A 14,826-nucleotide genomic window follows, 5' to 3' on the forward strand; every position below is an offset into this window, starting at 1 on the left:
AGTAGGTAGCACAGGCACGTGCCACCACACCCAGCTAATTTTTGTATTTTTAGTAGAGACAGGTTTCACCATGTTGGCTGGGATGGTCTCGATCTCTTGACCTCGTGATCCACCCACCTTGGCCTCCCAGTGTGCTGGGATTACAGAAGTGAACCACTGTGCCTGGCCATAAATGAAATCTTTCATAAAATTCTATTAATTATGAACCAAAAAGGGAGGTATAGCAATGTGTAGCAAAGACTCAGCACATTGAATGGGTGTCATTCAAAAAAATTCTTTTCAGATAATTAGCAAAAGAAATTTGACTTTATTAATCAATTCATTCTCTAGAATTCCAAAGGGGAAAAGGAAACAAATGTTTCCTCTAAGAGCTTTGGATTTGCTAGTTAATTAGCCAAAGTAAGGTATGAGTTCTACAGTTATGCCTTCCACAGAAGGGGAAATGTCCCGAGGTTATGCAAATAAAGCTGCCTGGTCCTACATATTTGAAAAGGAAAGGGAAAAGGAAGACCATTTTAATAATCTAAGCAGGAAAGGAACACAGAAACACCCTGCTATATTTTCAATGAGATCAAGGATATATGCTTAAGTCTTTCCTATACTGCAAAAAGTTCCCAACTACAAAGATGACAAAATCTGGTTAATATTATCACAAATTAAAGCTATATAATGTTCTAAAATATACTGCAGCCTTACAAAAACCTAAGCTGTTATCAGAAAAACAGAAAATTTCCCCAAGACTGAAAAACAGAAACCCACAAGAGAAGGAAAAGAAGGGTGAGGTCAAGGAAGTGGTGGTTTAGTGGGGGAGAGTTCAGGGAAGGGAAAACCTAATGAGTACGTCTGGAACTTCATTTCCTGCTATTTTCTCTAGTCTCTACCTGAGTGGCCTTTTCTTGGCCTAAAATGAATACCCTTAAATGAAAGTCAAGAGCTACCTGGACCCATCTCTGCTAAAGGCATTTATATTTCTGAGAGAAGAGTTGGAAGCTATAAGCGATCCTCAGTCCTCTTCCCAGACTCTCATCACTGGCAGACTCCAAGGCTCAGATATCGATTGTCTTCTCTTCTCTATCAAATTCATTTTCTGAATCATCCCACCTAGTCTTATAGATTTAATAACATTTATGTACAAATAATTCCCACATCTTCCATGAAATCCAGACACAAGAATATCTAATAGATATTTCAAACTTCACATATCCAAATCAGAAATGTTTATTTCCAATCCTCAATCCAAACCTGCTTCTTCCTTTGTGCTTACCATTTCAGAAAAGAGGATCACCCAATCACCTGTGTTAGGCCCATATGTCCTCCAACTCCTCAGTGAAAACTGTCAGGCTCAAAAATACCATTGCTTGATGGTAGTGGGAGCCCAAAAGTAAGAAAACAGATGCTCACAGGCCAAGATTTTGCCAGCATGGAGAACAAGCTGCAGCTTGGGCTATAACCTGGGAACACTAGCAATTTTTAATTAGACTTTTTCAGCTCAGTGAGAAAGTCTCAGAAATTCTAAGTCACCAGGAAATGCAGGCAATGCTGTTGCAGTGTGCCAAAAACTGGAATCAGTGAAATATAACAGGAATAGAGTCATTATGTTTGATTATTTCCTAATGCTCTAAAACTGTTATTTCCCCATACCCACCCCCAATCTCGAACACATAAATACTTCTTGGGCCTGAAAGTTGTACATTAACAGGTTCATGTGAGCAGGCAGTAGGGCCTTGCTACCTCCTAGGTGCTCTGCCACAGAAAGAGGGGGCCAATAAAATGATGGCAAAAACGATGTCTGAGGTTTACCAATGGTTTTCAATACCATTTTTAAGATACATTCTAATTGATGTTACAGTTTAAAAACACAAAGATTTCATCTATATCTACCATCTACACAGTTAGAAGAATGAGACTCAAAGTAATTAAAATACTTCAGGAAGGCTGACAAGGATAAATGGCTAGCACTAGAATTGTGATCATGGGGAATTCTCCATTCCTTATTCAAAAACTGCTCAAGCCAAGAGTGCCTAGGTTTAAATGTTAACTCCATTATCTACCAGCTGTACGACCTTGACACGTTTCCTCCCTGGAAAGTGAGCGCCAACCCCAGAGAACTGCTGAGAAGATAAAATGAGAGAAAAATGGAGAATAGTGCAGAGAACAATGCCCGTGTATTGCCAATGAAGTAAACATGCAGTAATGCAAGAGTTCTTGTTATGATGATGATGATGTTTAAAAATCCTGGGTTTCAGAAACAAAATAAAATGTTTTGTAATGTGAGAACACTAAGGAATAAATGGAAATCTGGATCTAATTATCTTTTCTGTTTCAAAGTGATAAAAAAATTCCTAGGCATCCTAGTGACACATCTTAATATAAATTATAAATCCAAATACCTATGTACTGAGAGGAAATCAGGATAAAGTTTTAGTTTATTCACTTTCAGAAACATCTAAAACAAGGAGTAAAATAAAAAATCTAGATATGATTAAGTTTTTATTAGTGATCCCCATTACAAATTCTTACAGGTATATTTGCGTATAGCTTACAAATTCAGAATAAGTAAATAGGTTAAAACAGCTAAGGATGCTAAACTATTTACATTTCAAGTAACACTTCAAGAGGATGATCTGACTGAAAGTAGCTAAAACTGCACAGTCACGCTTTCTGACTCATCTCCTTTGCAGTTACTTCTGTTTTCAGTCTTTCTCACTCATGGGCATATTTCTTATTTAGATTGCCACTAGAAATGCCTGGAGTGCTTCATATGAAGTCATTCAAGTAATCCTGAATCACCATAACTGATTTATTTTTACTCCGTCTCCAAGCTATAATCAGAGTTGCTTTCATGGCAGCACGTTGTAACACTGATTTTCTACAAATGTGTAAGTTTAGAAAAGACACAGGTTTTGGACGCATGTTGAATAGGGTGGCTCTAGCAGGCACTACTGGCTGCACCTAACCAAATCCAGAAGAGGACACAAAGCCTCAGTTCAAGTTCATGTACGGCATTAAAAGCAGGGAAATGTCAGCAGAGGCCATAAGGTTCTAGAAGCCTGCATAGGAATCGTGTGAGACAAGGAGCCAACAGCCTTCTCACTACCAACTCTGACAACGTCCAGTCTCTCAGACAACTGACAGGAGATGCAGTAAGATGCCCTGAAGAACTCTCCCAGCTGGATGTGGTGACTCATGCCTGTAATCCCAGCACTTTGGGAGGCCAAGGTGTTCTCTTGAGCCCAGGAGTTCAAGAACACCCAGGGCCACACAGAAAAAGTTAAAATTAGCCAGGCATGCTGGCACATGCCTGTAGTCCAAGCTACTCAGCAGGGTTAGATGAGAAGGTTGAGCCCAAGAGGTTGAGGCTGCAGTGAGCCGTAATTGCGCGACTGCACTCCAGCCTGGGCGACAGAGCAAAACTCTGTCTCAAAAAAAAAAACAAAACACGCTCCTTGGTGGAGCTTGCAGTGAGCCGAGATTGCGCCACTGCACTCCAGCTTGGGCAAGAGTGAGATTCCGTTAAAAAAAAAAAAAAAGAGGCCGGGAGCAGTGGCTCAAGCCTGTAATCCCAGCACTTTGGGAGGCCGAGACGGGCGGATCACGAGGTCAGGAGATCGAGACCATCCTGGCTAATACGGTGAAACCCCGTCTCCACTAAAAAATACAAAAAACTAGCCGGGCGAGGTGGCGGGCGCCTGTAGTCCCAGCTACTCAGGAGGCTGAGGCAGGAGAATGGCGTGAACCCGGGAGGCGGAGCTTGCAGTGAGCTGAGATCAGGCCACTGCACTCCAGCCTGGGAGACAGAGCAAGACTCCGTCTCAAAAAAAAAAAAAAAAAAAAAAAAACTCTCCTCAAAATGGTTTTTTGCCCAAGCAACTGAGTAGTCTCCACTGCCATTTGCTGCCCTCTCATCTCCCTCTCTTCCAACAGATCCTTCAGGAAAGAGGGTGAGGCCATCCTCTGATTCCCCAACAGCAGTCATCAGCAGATGTCAGCAGAAGGCCATGGGTTAGGCCCAAATTCAGGCCCTAATCACCTCACTGCTAGGCTGCTGCAGCTACCAAACTGTCCTGCTCTCCTGACGCACCCTGCACATGTTTAATCTTTCTAAAATCATGCTGTGATCACACTACTCACCTATTACAGCGTCTTCAGAAGCACAGAAAAGAAAGCTTAAGCCAGTGGTCGTCTGAAATGTATGTTGGCCCCTATCTATTTTTTCCAACTTTATCTTGTATTTCTCTCATATAAATCCCCACATCCGGTCAGTTCTCAGCACTTTTGTTTACTCCACTTCCCAGCCCCAGCATCTGCTGCCCAGCCAATTCCTACCTTTTTTTTTTTTTCGGACAGTATCTTGCTCTGTCACTGAAGCTGCAGTACAGCAGCATGATCATGGCTTACTGCAGCCTGGAACTCTGGGCTCAAGCAATTCTCTCACCTCAGCCTCTCAAGTAGCTGGGACTACAGGCGTGCACCACCATGCCTGGCTAATTTGTTTTTAATTTTTAGTAGAGATAGGGTCTTCCTGTGTTGCCCAGGCTGGTCTCAAACTCTTGAGCTCAAGTGATCCTCCCACCTCCGCCTCCCAAAGTACTGGGATTACAGGTGTGAGCCACCACACGCATAGCACTGTCCGTATTTTAAAGCCCAACTCAATCCCAACTCTTCCATAAAGTAATTATGCCCTAACCAACCTATTTAGAGGTAGGGGTCCCCTCTTTGTTCTCTAAATTCCTATAATGCTTACTAATTGTACCACTCATCATAAGCTATCTTTCATATATCACTCACTCACTTAGTCGATAGTATTCACTCAGATGCCAAATGCCAAATGCCAGATGCCAGGAGATATTCTAGACCCCCTGACATGGGCTTCAAAGAATTAATGGTCTAGGGGAGGAGGAGAAAAAGGAAGAAACTATTTATTGTTTATTCTATGCAGGTCATTACCATGAAATCTCTTTCCATATGTCAACTCAGTTCATCCTCAACACTCTACGTAGTAGCTATTGTTATCACTTTATTTATTTTTTTATTTTTCCATAAGTTATTGGGGTACAGGTGGTATTTAGTTACATGAGTAAGTTCTTTAGTGGTGATTTGTGAGATTTTGGTGCACCCATCACCCAAGTAGTATACATTGCACCACACTGTTGTCTTTTATCCCTCATCCCTCTCATACTCTTCCCCCCAAGTCCCCACAGTCCATTGTACCATTCTTATGACTTTGCGTCCTCATAGCTTAGCTCCCACATGTCAGTGAGAACATATGATGTTTGGGTTTCCATTCCTGAATTGCTTCACTTAGAATAATAGTCTCCAATCTTATCCAGGTCACTGCAAATGCTGTTAATTCATTCCTTTTTATGGCTGAGTAGTATTCCATCGTATATATACACCACAGTTTCTTTATCCACTCATTGATGATGGGCATTTGGGTTGGTCCCACGACTTTGCAATTGTGAATTGTGCTGCTATAAACATGCATGTACAAGTATCTTTTTTGTATAATGACTTCTTTTCCTTAGGGTAGATACCCAGTAGTGGGATTGCTGGATCAAATGGTAGTGCTACTTTTACTTCTTTAAGAAATCTCCACACTGTTTTCCATAGTGGCTGATATCATTTGGCTGTGTCCCCACCCAAATTTCAACTTGAATGGTAGCTTCCAGAATTCCTGTGTGTTGTGGGAGGGACCCAGCAAGAGGTAATTGAATCATGGGGGTCAGTCTTTCCCGTGCTATTCTCATGATAGTGAATAAGTCTCATGAGATCTGATAGGTTTATCAGGGGTTTCTGCTTTTGCTTCCTCCTCATTTTCTCTTGCCGCCACCATTTAAGAAGCGCCTTTCACCTCCCACCACGATTCTGAGGCCTCCCCAGCCACGGGGAACTGTAAGTCAAATTAAATCTCTTTTTCTTCCCAGTCTCAGGTTATGTCTTCATCAGCAGCATGAAAACAGACTAATACAGTGACTGTACTAGTTTACATTCCCACCAGCAGTGTAAAAGTGTTCCCTGATCACTGCATCCACACCAACATCTACTGTTTTTTGACATTTTGATTATGGCCGTTCTTGCAGGAGTAAGGTGGTATCACCTTGTGGTTTTGATTTCCATTTCCCTGATCATTAGTGATGTAGAACATTTTTTCATACGTTTGTTGGCCATTTGTGTATCATCTCCTTTTGAGAATTGTCTATTCATGTCCTTAGCCCACTTTCTGATGGGACTGTTTCTTCGTTTTTTTCTTACTGATTTGTTTGAGTTTGTTGTAGATTCTGGATATTAATCCTTTGTCAGATATATAGATTGTGAATATTTTCTCCCACTCTGTGGGTTGTCTGTTTACTCTGCTGACTGTTCCTTTTGCTGTGCAAAAGCTCTTTAGTTTAATTAAGCCCCAACTATTTGTCTTCGTTTTTATTGCATTTGCTTTTGGGTTCTCAGTCATAAAATCCTTGCCAAAGCCAATGTTTAATAGAGTTTCTCCAATGTTATCTTCTAGAATTTTTATAGTTTCAAGTCTTAGATTTAAGTCCTTAATCCATCTTGAGTTGATTTTTGTACAAGGTGAGAGATAAGGATCCAGTTTCATTATCCTACATGTGGCTAGTCCAACCTTTTCCATTTGTTGAGAAGGGTGTCCTTTCCCTTATTATCACTTTATGAAAAGGAAACTGATTCTCAGAGAATTGAAATACCTTGGCAAAGGATACCTTTTTTGTTTGTTTGTTTTTTAGTTTTTGTTGTTGTTGTTGTTGTTTGTTTTTTTTGAGATGTAGTCTTGATCTATAGCCAAGGCTGGAGTGCAATGGCATGATCTTGGCTCCCTGCAACCTTCACCTCCTGTTCAAGCAATTCTCCTGCCTCAGCCTCCTGAGTAGCTGGGATTACAGGCATGTGCCAGCACACCCAGCTAATTTTTGTATTTTTAGTAGAGATGGGGTTTTGCCATGTTGGGTAGGTTGGTCTTGAACTCCTGGCCTCAAGTGTTTTGCCCACCTCAGTTTCCCAAAGTGCTGGGATTATAGGAGTGAGCCACCACATTTGGCCACCAGGTAGGTATGTTTTTATTCTCTGCTGTCCCTGTCACCCTCTCAGATTATCTGTCCATCTCTTCCTTGCTCAGTCCTTGGGAGACTGATGTCTGTGATCTACATCACCCAAGTTCCTTTGCCCTCTGGCTTCTAGGTAGGTTGGGTCAAAAGGAGGTACCACTGGGAGCAGGAGCTAAGAGAGCAGTATATTTATTTGCCCTGCTCCCTCCTGACTCACTAGGTTCTGGCAGTAGCTGCATCCCTCAGGTACCGGCCTTGTGGAAGGGCTCTTCTGTTGCTCCAGCTCTTCCTACCAGGATCCATTAAGACCACTGCCCTCTGCTACCCCTAAGACCAGGAGTTGAAGATAAATAGGCTCCACCTAAAGGCTGATGAAGCATCTTAGCCCTGCCCAGATTTCTGTAAATACTCCCTTCATTAAGCTCTTTTCAGTTAAATCCTCTTAGTGTGCTGTTTCCTGCAGATACACAGAGCAGGATTTGAACTCACGTGGGTCTTACTGCAGAGACCTCTTTTTTTTTTTGCTGGGGTAATTGCTATGTTGGAGGTTTGTACTGAGTGCTGAGGATCAAAACTAAGGGCACCTTACTCTGATAGGAAGGATCAGAAAAGACTTCACCTGACCCATCCAAGCATGAGTCAATCTCAAAAGGTGAACTGAAGTTTACCAGGCAAACAAAGAAAGAGGATAAACGTTCAAGGGCAAAGTAGACAGTAAGATTCAAAGTCACAGAGGCATAAAGACTATGTCTTATTAACCAAGGCAGTTATGTAGAGGGCTTGTGAGATAATAATGATGGTTGAGTGTTTCTAAACTTTAATGATAATCACTTACTTCTCAATCCTGATCCACATGGGGAGATTAGAAGAAGCAAAGAACTAGCTAGACTCTGAGCAAGAGAAATAATTCACCTATTCCCTACCTTCAACTGATCCCTATTACAGAAAGTAAGTTCAAATATTTAGCACAATATACAAGCCCTTTCTAATCTGGCCTCTACCCAACCCACCAGTCTCATCTGCCAGGACCACCTCAAGCTGTTCACTGAGAACGCCATACCCTCCCACATCTCTGCACTTTTATACATGTTTTTCTCAGGCAGGAGATACCTACTTCTACTTTGTACTTGGTAAATTCCTCCTTATCTTCAGGACTCATCTCAGGTGTCTGCTTATCTGTAAATATTTCTGGAGATCCAAGATGATTCCATAATGCCTTGTGTATAACTCTAGAACAGTACTTTCAAAGCACAGAACATGCATTATAATTACTTGTTTTCATGTCTGTTGATTGACTCGACTGTGATTTCCTAGCGACCAGGTACTAATGGAAGGTAACAGATGGTAGAGGTTCATGCTTGGGTTCTGGAGGCAAGCCACCCAGATCCAAATTCTAAACTGTACCCCAAACAACTAGGAAACCTGAAGCAAGTAATGTATCCTCTCTGGGGCTCAGTTTCATTATCCATAGAATAGGAATCATAACATCTGCCTCATAGAATTGTTAAATGAGTGACATAAAATAAGGCCTGTTACACACTAAGCCCTCAGGAAATGTTAGTTAACATATATCTGTATGTCCCTTATTTTCTGTATAAAATGCATGTTTGTTGAACGAATAAATTTTCCTATCATTTCGTATTTCTCTGCATAGATACCAAATACTACTTAGCCTTTGTTTTATTGAATCATGAAAAATAAACCCTCATTTCTAAATATGTACCTTTTTTCACTTGGTTATGATAAACAGATCCTTTTCTGTAAAGGAATTTAACTTCTTTCCACTGTTTTTGGCCTGGTTACTGAGTCAGACATTTTTTTGGCCTTCTCACAGTCTGCACATGTGCCTGCCCCACAGTTACCCCCACAGAAGAGCAGTTCTGTTTCAATAATTTACAAAGACATTTTCAAGTCAAATCTTGATGGCTCCCCTATGTTGGCACAAGAAGCAACAACAGGCTCCCCACAGCATAGAGATGAACCATACAGACACTTTTTTCTAATGCCAAAGTAACATAAAATGATTGCAGTCATAAAATAACTTTACGAGTTTTAAAATGGCATTTTCAAGCCCCAGTCTTGGTAAAAAGCCCATGAGCCAGAAATGAGGAAAGAAAAATCAGAGCATATAGAACAATGTGCTCAGAATGTGAGAAGGAGATGAAGACCAGCTCCCAGTTGAGCCCTGCGTTTCTGAGGAAAGGTGAGGTTGTGGCCAACAGAAACACAGGGCACCGGGTTACAAAGGGACAATGGTGCTGCCTTATAACAATATAAAGGCCACACCTGAGAAGGCCAGGACACTTACAGAGTTACCCTGGGCTGGGTGCAGAGGGATGCACAGGCCTCACTGGCTCAAGAGCCTCCAGGAGGAGTTTAGCCACTGCTACTGCCCAAGACTCCAGCCCCACCTTCCTTCACTGCTTCTCCTATCCTGACACTGGTTTTGTTGTCATCCTCTTCACCAATTCTCTCATTACCACACCTAGATTTGTTGACTCTATGTCCCCATCCTCATTCTAGATCCCCAGCTTCAGGAGGGCTGGGAATTCACCAGCTTTCATATCAGCTGCCTGACAGTGACTAACTCTTGCTTCTTTGCCAGCTATCTATCCACCCTAGAACATTCTAGGAAACCATATTCCTTGCTGGAACTCATGTGAGTACACTGCCACTTGTTGGGAATAATAACAACCGAATTATTCAAAGTTAATCTGATAAGGTTTTTAAACTAAAAGAACAACCACATGATTTGACAGTGAATTTAATATTTTTATAAAAGACAGTTCTCTACTTACAGGCCTCCTGATTGAAGCACCTTGAACAGAGTGATAAAATTCTGGCTGGACTCGGCTGCTCTTCTTGATTCTTCGTTTCCTCACTGAAGTTTCTTGCTCACTCTGATGGTGAACTTCCACCACGGGCTTCACTTCTTCCAGACGGGCAGCTGCGGCTGCTGCAACTCGTCTTCTAATATGCCGAGGGCTTGCTCTGAATCCCTGCGACAGAAAACACAACCAAGCAAATCCAGATTTGTATTGAGTTAGTTTGGAAGTTCTCCAGGGCTAGTTACACAAAGAGCTCCAAAAGTCACTATGTTCAGTGAGATCATGTGCACCCCCAAAGTGAGCATGGAGGAGGCTCAACACGCAAGTAAGTTTTCCCCACAAGTGTTCTTTAAAGCACCCCAGTATTTCAGGGTCCAGAGTTATTCTACATTAAGAAACGTTCTTAACTGAGTAAAGTCAGTCCAAAAAAAAAGGAGGGAAAAAAAGCAGGTGGGCACACTGCTTGACTGAAGCATCAGGGAGATTGTGAGTGAAGAAGGGTATTTCCACTTTGGCCTGAAGTAGAGTGTAGGGAGCGGGACAGGATATCATTCCAGGGTAAAGTGCCACTTTACATTCCTGAGAGAGACTCTTTCTGAGGAAGGAAAGAGCAGGAATGCAAAGCATCACTACAAAACACCACAAAGTGAGGGTTCCAAACTCAAATGGAGGCAATGCGGCAGAACAAAGGTATGGGTTTGGGTGTCAGATGGGCCTGGGTCCAAATGCTGACTTCTTAATTATAGCTACACAATGTATTGAATAATTCTGAGTCCAACTGTTCCAACCTACAAAATGTATAACATTCTACTCACAGGGCTTTTAAGTTTTAAATAACATAAATATTAGTAAAATTCCAGCTGGGCGCAGTGGCTCACGCCTGTAATTCCAGCAGTTTGGGAGGCCGAGGTGGGTGGATCACCTGAGGTCAGGAGTTCAACCTGGCCAACATGACGAAACCCTGTCTCTACTAAAAATAAAAAAATTAGCTGGGCATGGTGGCAGGTGCCTGTAATCCCAGCTACTCGGAAGGCTGAGGCAGGAGAACTGCTTGAACCTGGGAGGCAGAGATTGCAGTGAGCCAAGATCACGCCACTGCACTCCAGCCCAGGTGACAGAGTAAGACTCTATCTAAAAAATAAAATTATGTGTGTGTGTGTGTGTATGTGTGTGTGTGTGTGTGTGTGTGTGTAAAATTCCAAGCATGATATCTGACACATAGGAAGTGCTTAATAAAATTGTCATTTTCCTCTTCTTTTAGAGCAAGATGAGTATAAGGACAACTCAGACTATGGAAACATGTTAGCTAAGTCATATTATGCAGCTGAGAACATGCAATTTTGGAAAATATCAATAATTACATAAAATAGTCTTGGTCCTCATGGCTTACAATTTACTGGAGAGCAAAAGGAGAAATCTAACACAGAGTTCAAAAACACATGGGAATGTGTAATGAAGGGTTAAAGTGGTTAAAGTAGTAGACTCTCAGTGTTAGCAGATCTCAGAGAAGGAAATCAATGAATGAAGCTGAGAATAGTTACATTTGGCTTAGTTGAGTCGGTGGCATTTGAAGAATGAATTGAATTCATATTGAATGCAAAGGAAACAACATAAATGAATGAATAATAGATAGATGATAGATGAGTGGAGTATTTACAACAATAAGAAACATTATTTGCTAATGTGCTGGAATGAGGGTACAAGCTAAATATGGTGGGAAACTAGTGAGAGATAAACAGTAAATGATACAAGAAGGGCTTCTTTGAGTTTGTGTGTCTTCTGAATTTTTAAAGATGTACAAAAGGCTTAAAGTTTGCAGTAAATGCATAAAAAATGAGGAGTAAGAATTTCAGAGGGATCAGCAGTATGAGAAAAGGTGTAATAGTGGTTCTGTGGGATTCTGAAAGGTTAATGTATACAGTGGGATTCTCACTGAGGGAGCTGGAAGATAGGCTACTATCCAATCATGGAGAGCCTGCATACCAGGCTGAAGGATATGAAGAAGGAGAGAACTGAAAAAAAGGAGGGGGTTACCCACAGAGCCAAAAGTAGCAATGAAGTCAACAGAAATCAGTAAGGAGAAAATGCAAATGGATTTGGCAAAACCAAGGTCATTGTTTGGGCTCTCCTAATCCATCCCCAAATACATTAGTCTTGTTCCCATCCCGCCCCTGTGTGCAAGCTCAGCTGGTCCTCTTCAACCCAAAATAGTCCCAGAACATCCTCACCACTCCCACGTAACTCAGGAGGTACTATAGCAGCTGCTGGAGAAGAGGATTAAGGAGGAGAGGGAACTGGGCCCAATGCTGAACCAAATTCTAGGGCAGTTTAGACCACACACATCAAAACCAACAACCATACAGGCTGCTTTTTACGCAGCTTCCTGGACATTCTCCATCCAACCACCCGCCCCCTCCACCCTCTACACACACACATTTTTTCTCTCTCTCTCCTTCTGAATCTCATTTTTTAACAAGCTTCTCTGGTAATTTTTCTACACTTTGAAGACTAAGGAACCTCTAGGAACCAGAATTTAGTTTGACCACTAGATGGCATTATCTCCCATAGCCCCTGCATTCTCTCTAATTCAGAAATCGGGTGTTCTGGTAGAATGAACAAAATATTTGATGATATAGTAGGTTCTGTAATAGTGGAGTAAGTTGAGTACATTTCTTTGGTAAGAATGTAGATTCTCTTATGAATAATAAGCAACCAGATTTTGCTTAACTGGTATTATTATCAATAGTCCTCAGTGGCCCACAAATTCTAGAAACACTTAGGGAGAAAAACTGCGTAAAACTTTGCTAAAGTAACCAAACAACAGAGATTAAAATATGTTGGCACAGCCATTCTGCAAAACAATAACTCAGTGAATTCATATCCCTGTGTCTACCCCAGAGAAATTCTACCAAGCGTGCCCAGGAAGATATTCAATGCAGAATTATTTATGATATTAAAAAAAATTTCGAGACAGAATCTTGCTCTGTCACCCAGGTTGGAGTGCAGTGGCGCAATCTCAGCTCACTGCAACCTCCGTCTCCTGGGTTCAAGCGATTCTCCTGCCTCAGCCTCCTGCAGCTGGGATTACAGGCATGTGCCACCACTCCCGGCTAATTTTTGTATTTTTAGTAGAGATGGGGTTTTATCATGTTGGCCAGGCTGGTCTCAAACTCCTGACCTCATGATCTGCCCAGCTCAGCCTCCCAAAGTGCTAGGATTACAGGTGTGAGCCATCGTACCTGGTAAAAAAATTTTAAACCACTTAAATCAGTCTTTCCTAAACTTTAGGCATCTTCATTCCACCTTAACATTTTTTTTCCAGATCTGAGCACTGCCTCAGCGATTTCTGTTATACTCAAATTTACTCGTACTATTTTAAAATAACTTTTTATAAGCACTGTAGTATACTACACAGACTTTGCAGCCACTATCTGAGTTCTAATACTGCCTTTGTCACTTCCTAGTTGTGTGATCTTGAATAGTTACTTAATGATTTCCTCACCTGTAAAATAAGGATTAAAATAGTAATTCGTAAGGTTGCTGAAAAGAATAAACTAATGTAGATAAAGTACTTCAAAGAGTGCCTGGCACGTAGTAGTACATAAGCATTCACTATAATTACCATGTATATTACTTGTGTGAATAAAATATATTCTTGAACACAACAGTGTATTATTCATACTATCTAAAAAAAGAAATCAGATGGAAATAGGAAAATGAGTCACACTGCTGGTATGCCTTGAAGACAGACACATGTGAGGTACCGATCATTAGGAGAGTTCTTTGTTACTCTCCAGTGAGTCCAACTACCTGGGCTCAAATATAATACCAGCTCTATTACTTACTAGGTGTGTGATCTTGGTTAAATTACTTCTCTGTGCCTTGCTTGTTTTTTAATTTGTCAAATGCATATAATAATACCTCTCTCGTAGAGTAATGGTGGTGTTTAAATGAGATAATCCACATTACGTACTCAGAACAGTACACAGCATAGAAAAAATACTTAATACATTATTATCATTATTACTGCTTCACTTTCTGGATCTTGCAGCAGCAATTTACACATCAGCAGTGCACAGCTATGATTACAAACACTACAAACAACGGTGAGCGTTCACCTTTATTTCTCTAAACAACTGCAAAGAATTATAGCTCCTTGATTTTTGACACTTTCTTGTCCTAAGTAATAAAAAAAAAAAAAAAAAGTCTTTTAACGAAGGAAATTTTAGCTTGAAACAGTAGGTGGTGCTATAAGTTCTTCCAGGTGTTAAGAGTTACTCTCTCTTTTTTTTGAGAGGGAGTCTAGCTCTGTCGCCAGGCTGGAGTGCAGTGGCGCGATCTTGGCTCACTGCAACCTCCACCTCCCGGGGTCAACTGATTCTTCTGCCTCAGCCTCCCGAGTAGCTGGGATTACAAGCATGTGCCACCACGCCCAGCTAATTTTTGTATTTTTAGTAGAGATGGGGTTTCACCATATTGGCCAGTATGGTCTCGATCTCCTGACCTCGTGATTTGCCCACCTCAGCCTCCCAAAGTGCTGGGATTACAGGTGTGAACCACTACGCCTGGCCAATAAGAGTTACTCTTTAACCATTAGGTGATGGACACTTGGAAGCCTGTCAGTAGTGCACTTCTATCATTTTTAGGCCACCCCAAATTATCAGCACCTTTTGGAAAATCATTTCCCAAGATGTGCAGTCGTGTGTGTGTGTGTGTGTGCGTGTGTGGTGTGTATGTGCATGCGTGAGGAACATTTACAATGAGATCCCTCTTCAGCCTTTAAGTGCACAATACAGTATTGTTAACTCTAGGTACAATGTTGTATAGCAGATCCTTAGAACTCATTCAGCTGGCATAACTGAAACTTTATACCCACTGAACAGCAACTTCCTATCTCTCCTTCCCTCCAGCCCCTGGCAACTACCATTCTACTCTTTGAT

The 14,826-nt window shown here is 41.5% G+C and overlaps 1 protein-coding gene across 2 annotated transcripts in view; it reads right to left on the reverse strand.

The window, feature by feature from the left end:
- DST (dystonin) overlaps positions 1-14,826 on the reverse strand; it is a 506,627-nt gene that overhangs the window by 444,093 nt on the left and 47,708 nt on the right. For both annotated transcript variants that reach the window (XM_033217522.1, XM_033217521.1), the window contains exon 3: positions 9,857-10,057. In XM_033217522.1, coding sequence (XP_033073413.1) covers positions 9,857-10,057 — 201 coding nt within the window. The remainder of the gene's footprint in view (positions 1-9,856; positions 10,058-14,826) is intronic.

This window comes from Trachypithecus francoisi, unplaced genomic scaffold, assembly GCF_009764315.1.
Source record: "Trachypithecus francoisi isolate TF-2019V2 unplaced genomic scaffold, Tfra_2.0 Lachesis_group10, whole genome shotgun sequence".
Lineage (NCBI taxonomy): Eukaryota > Metazoa > Chordata > Mammalia > Primates > Cercopithecidae > Trachypithecus > Trachypithecus francoisi.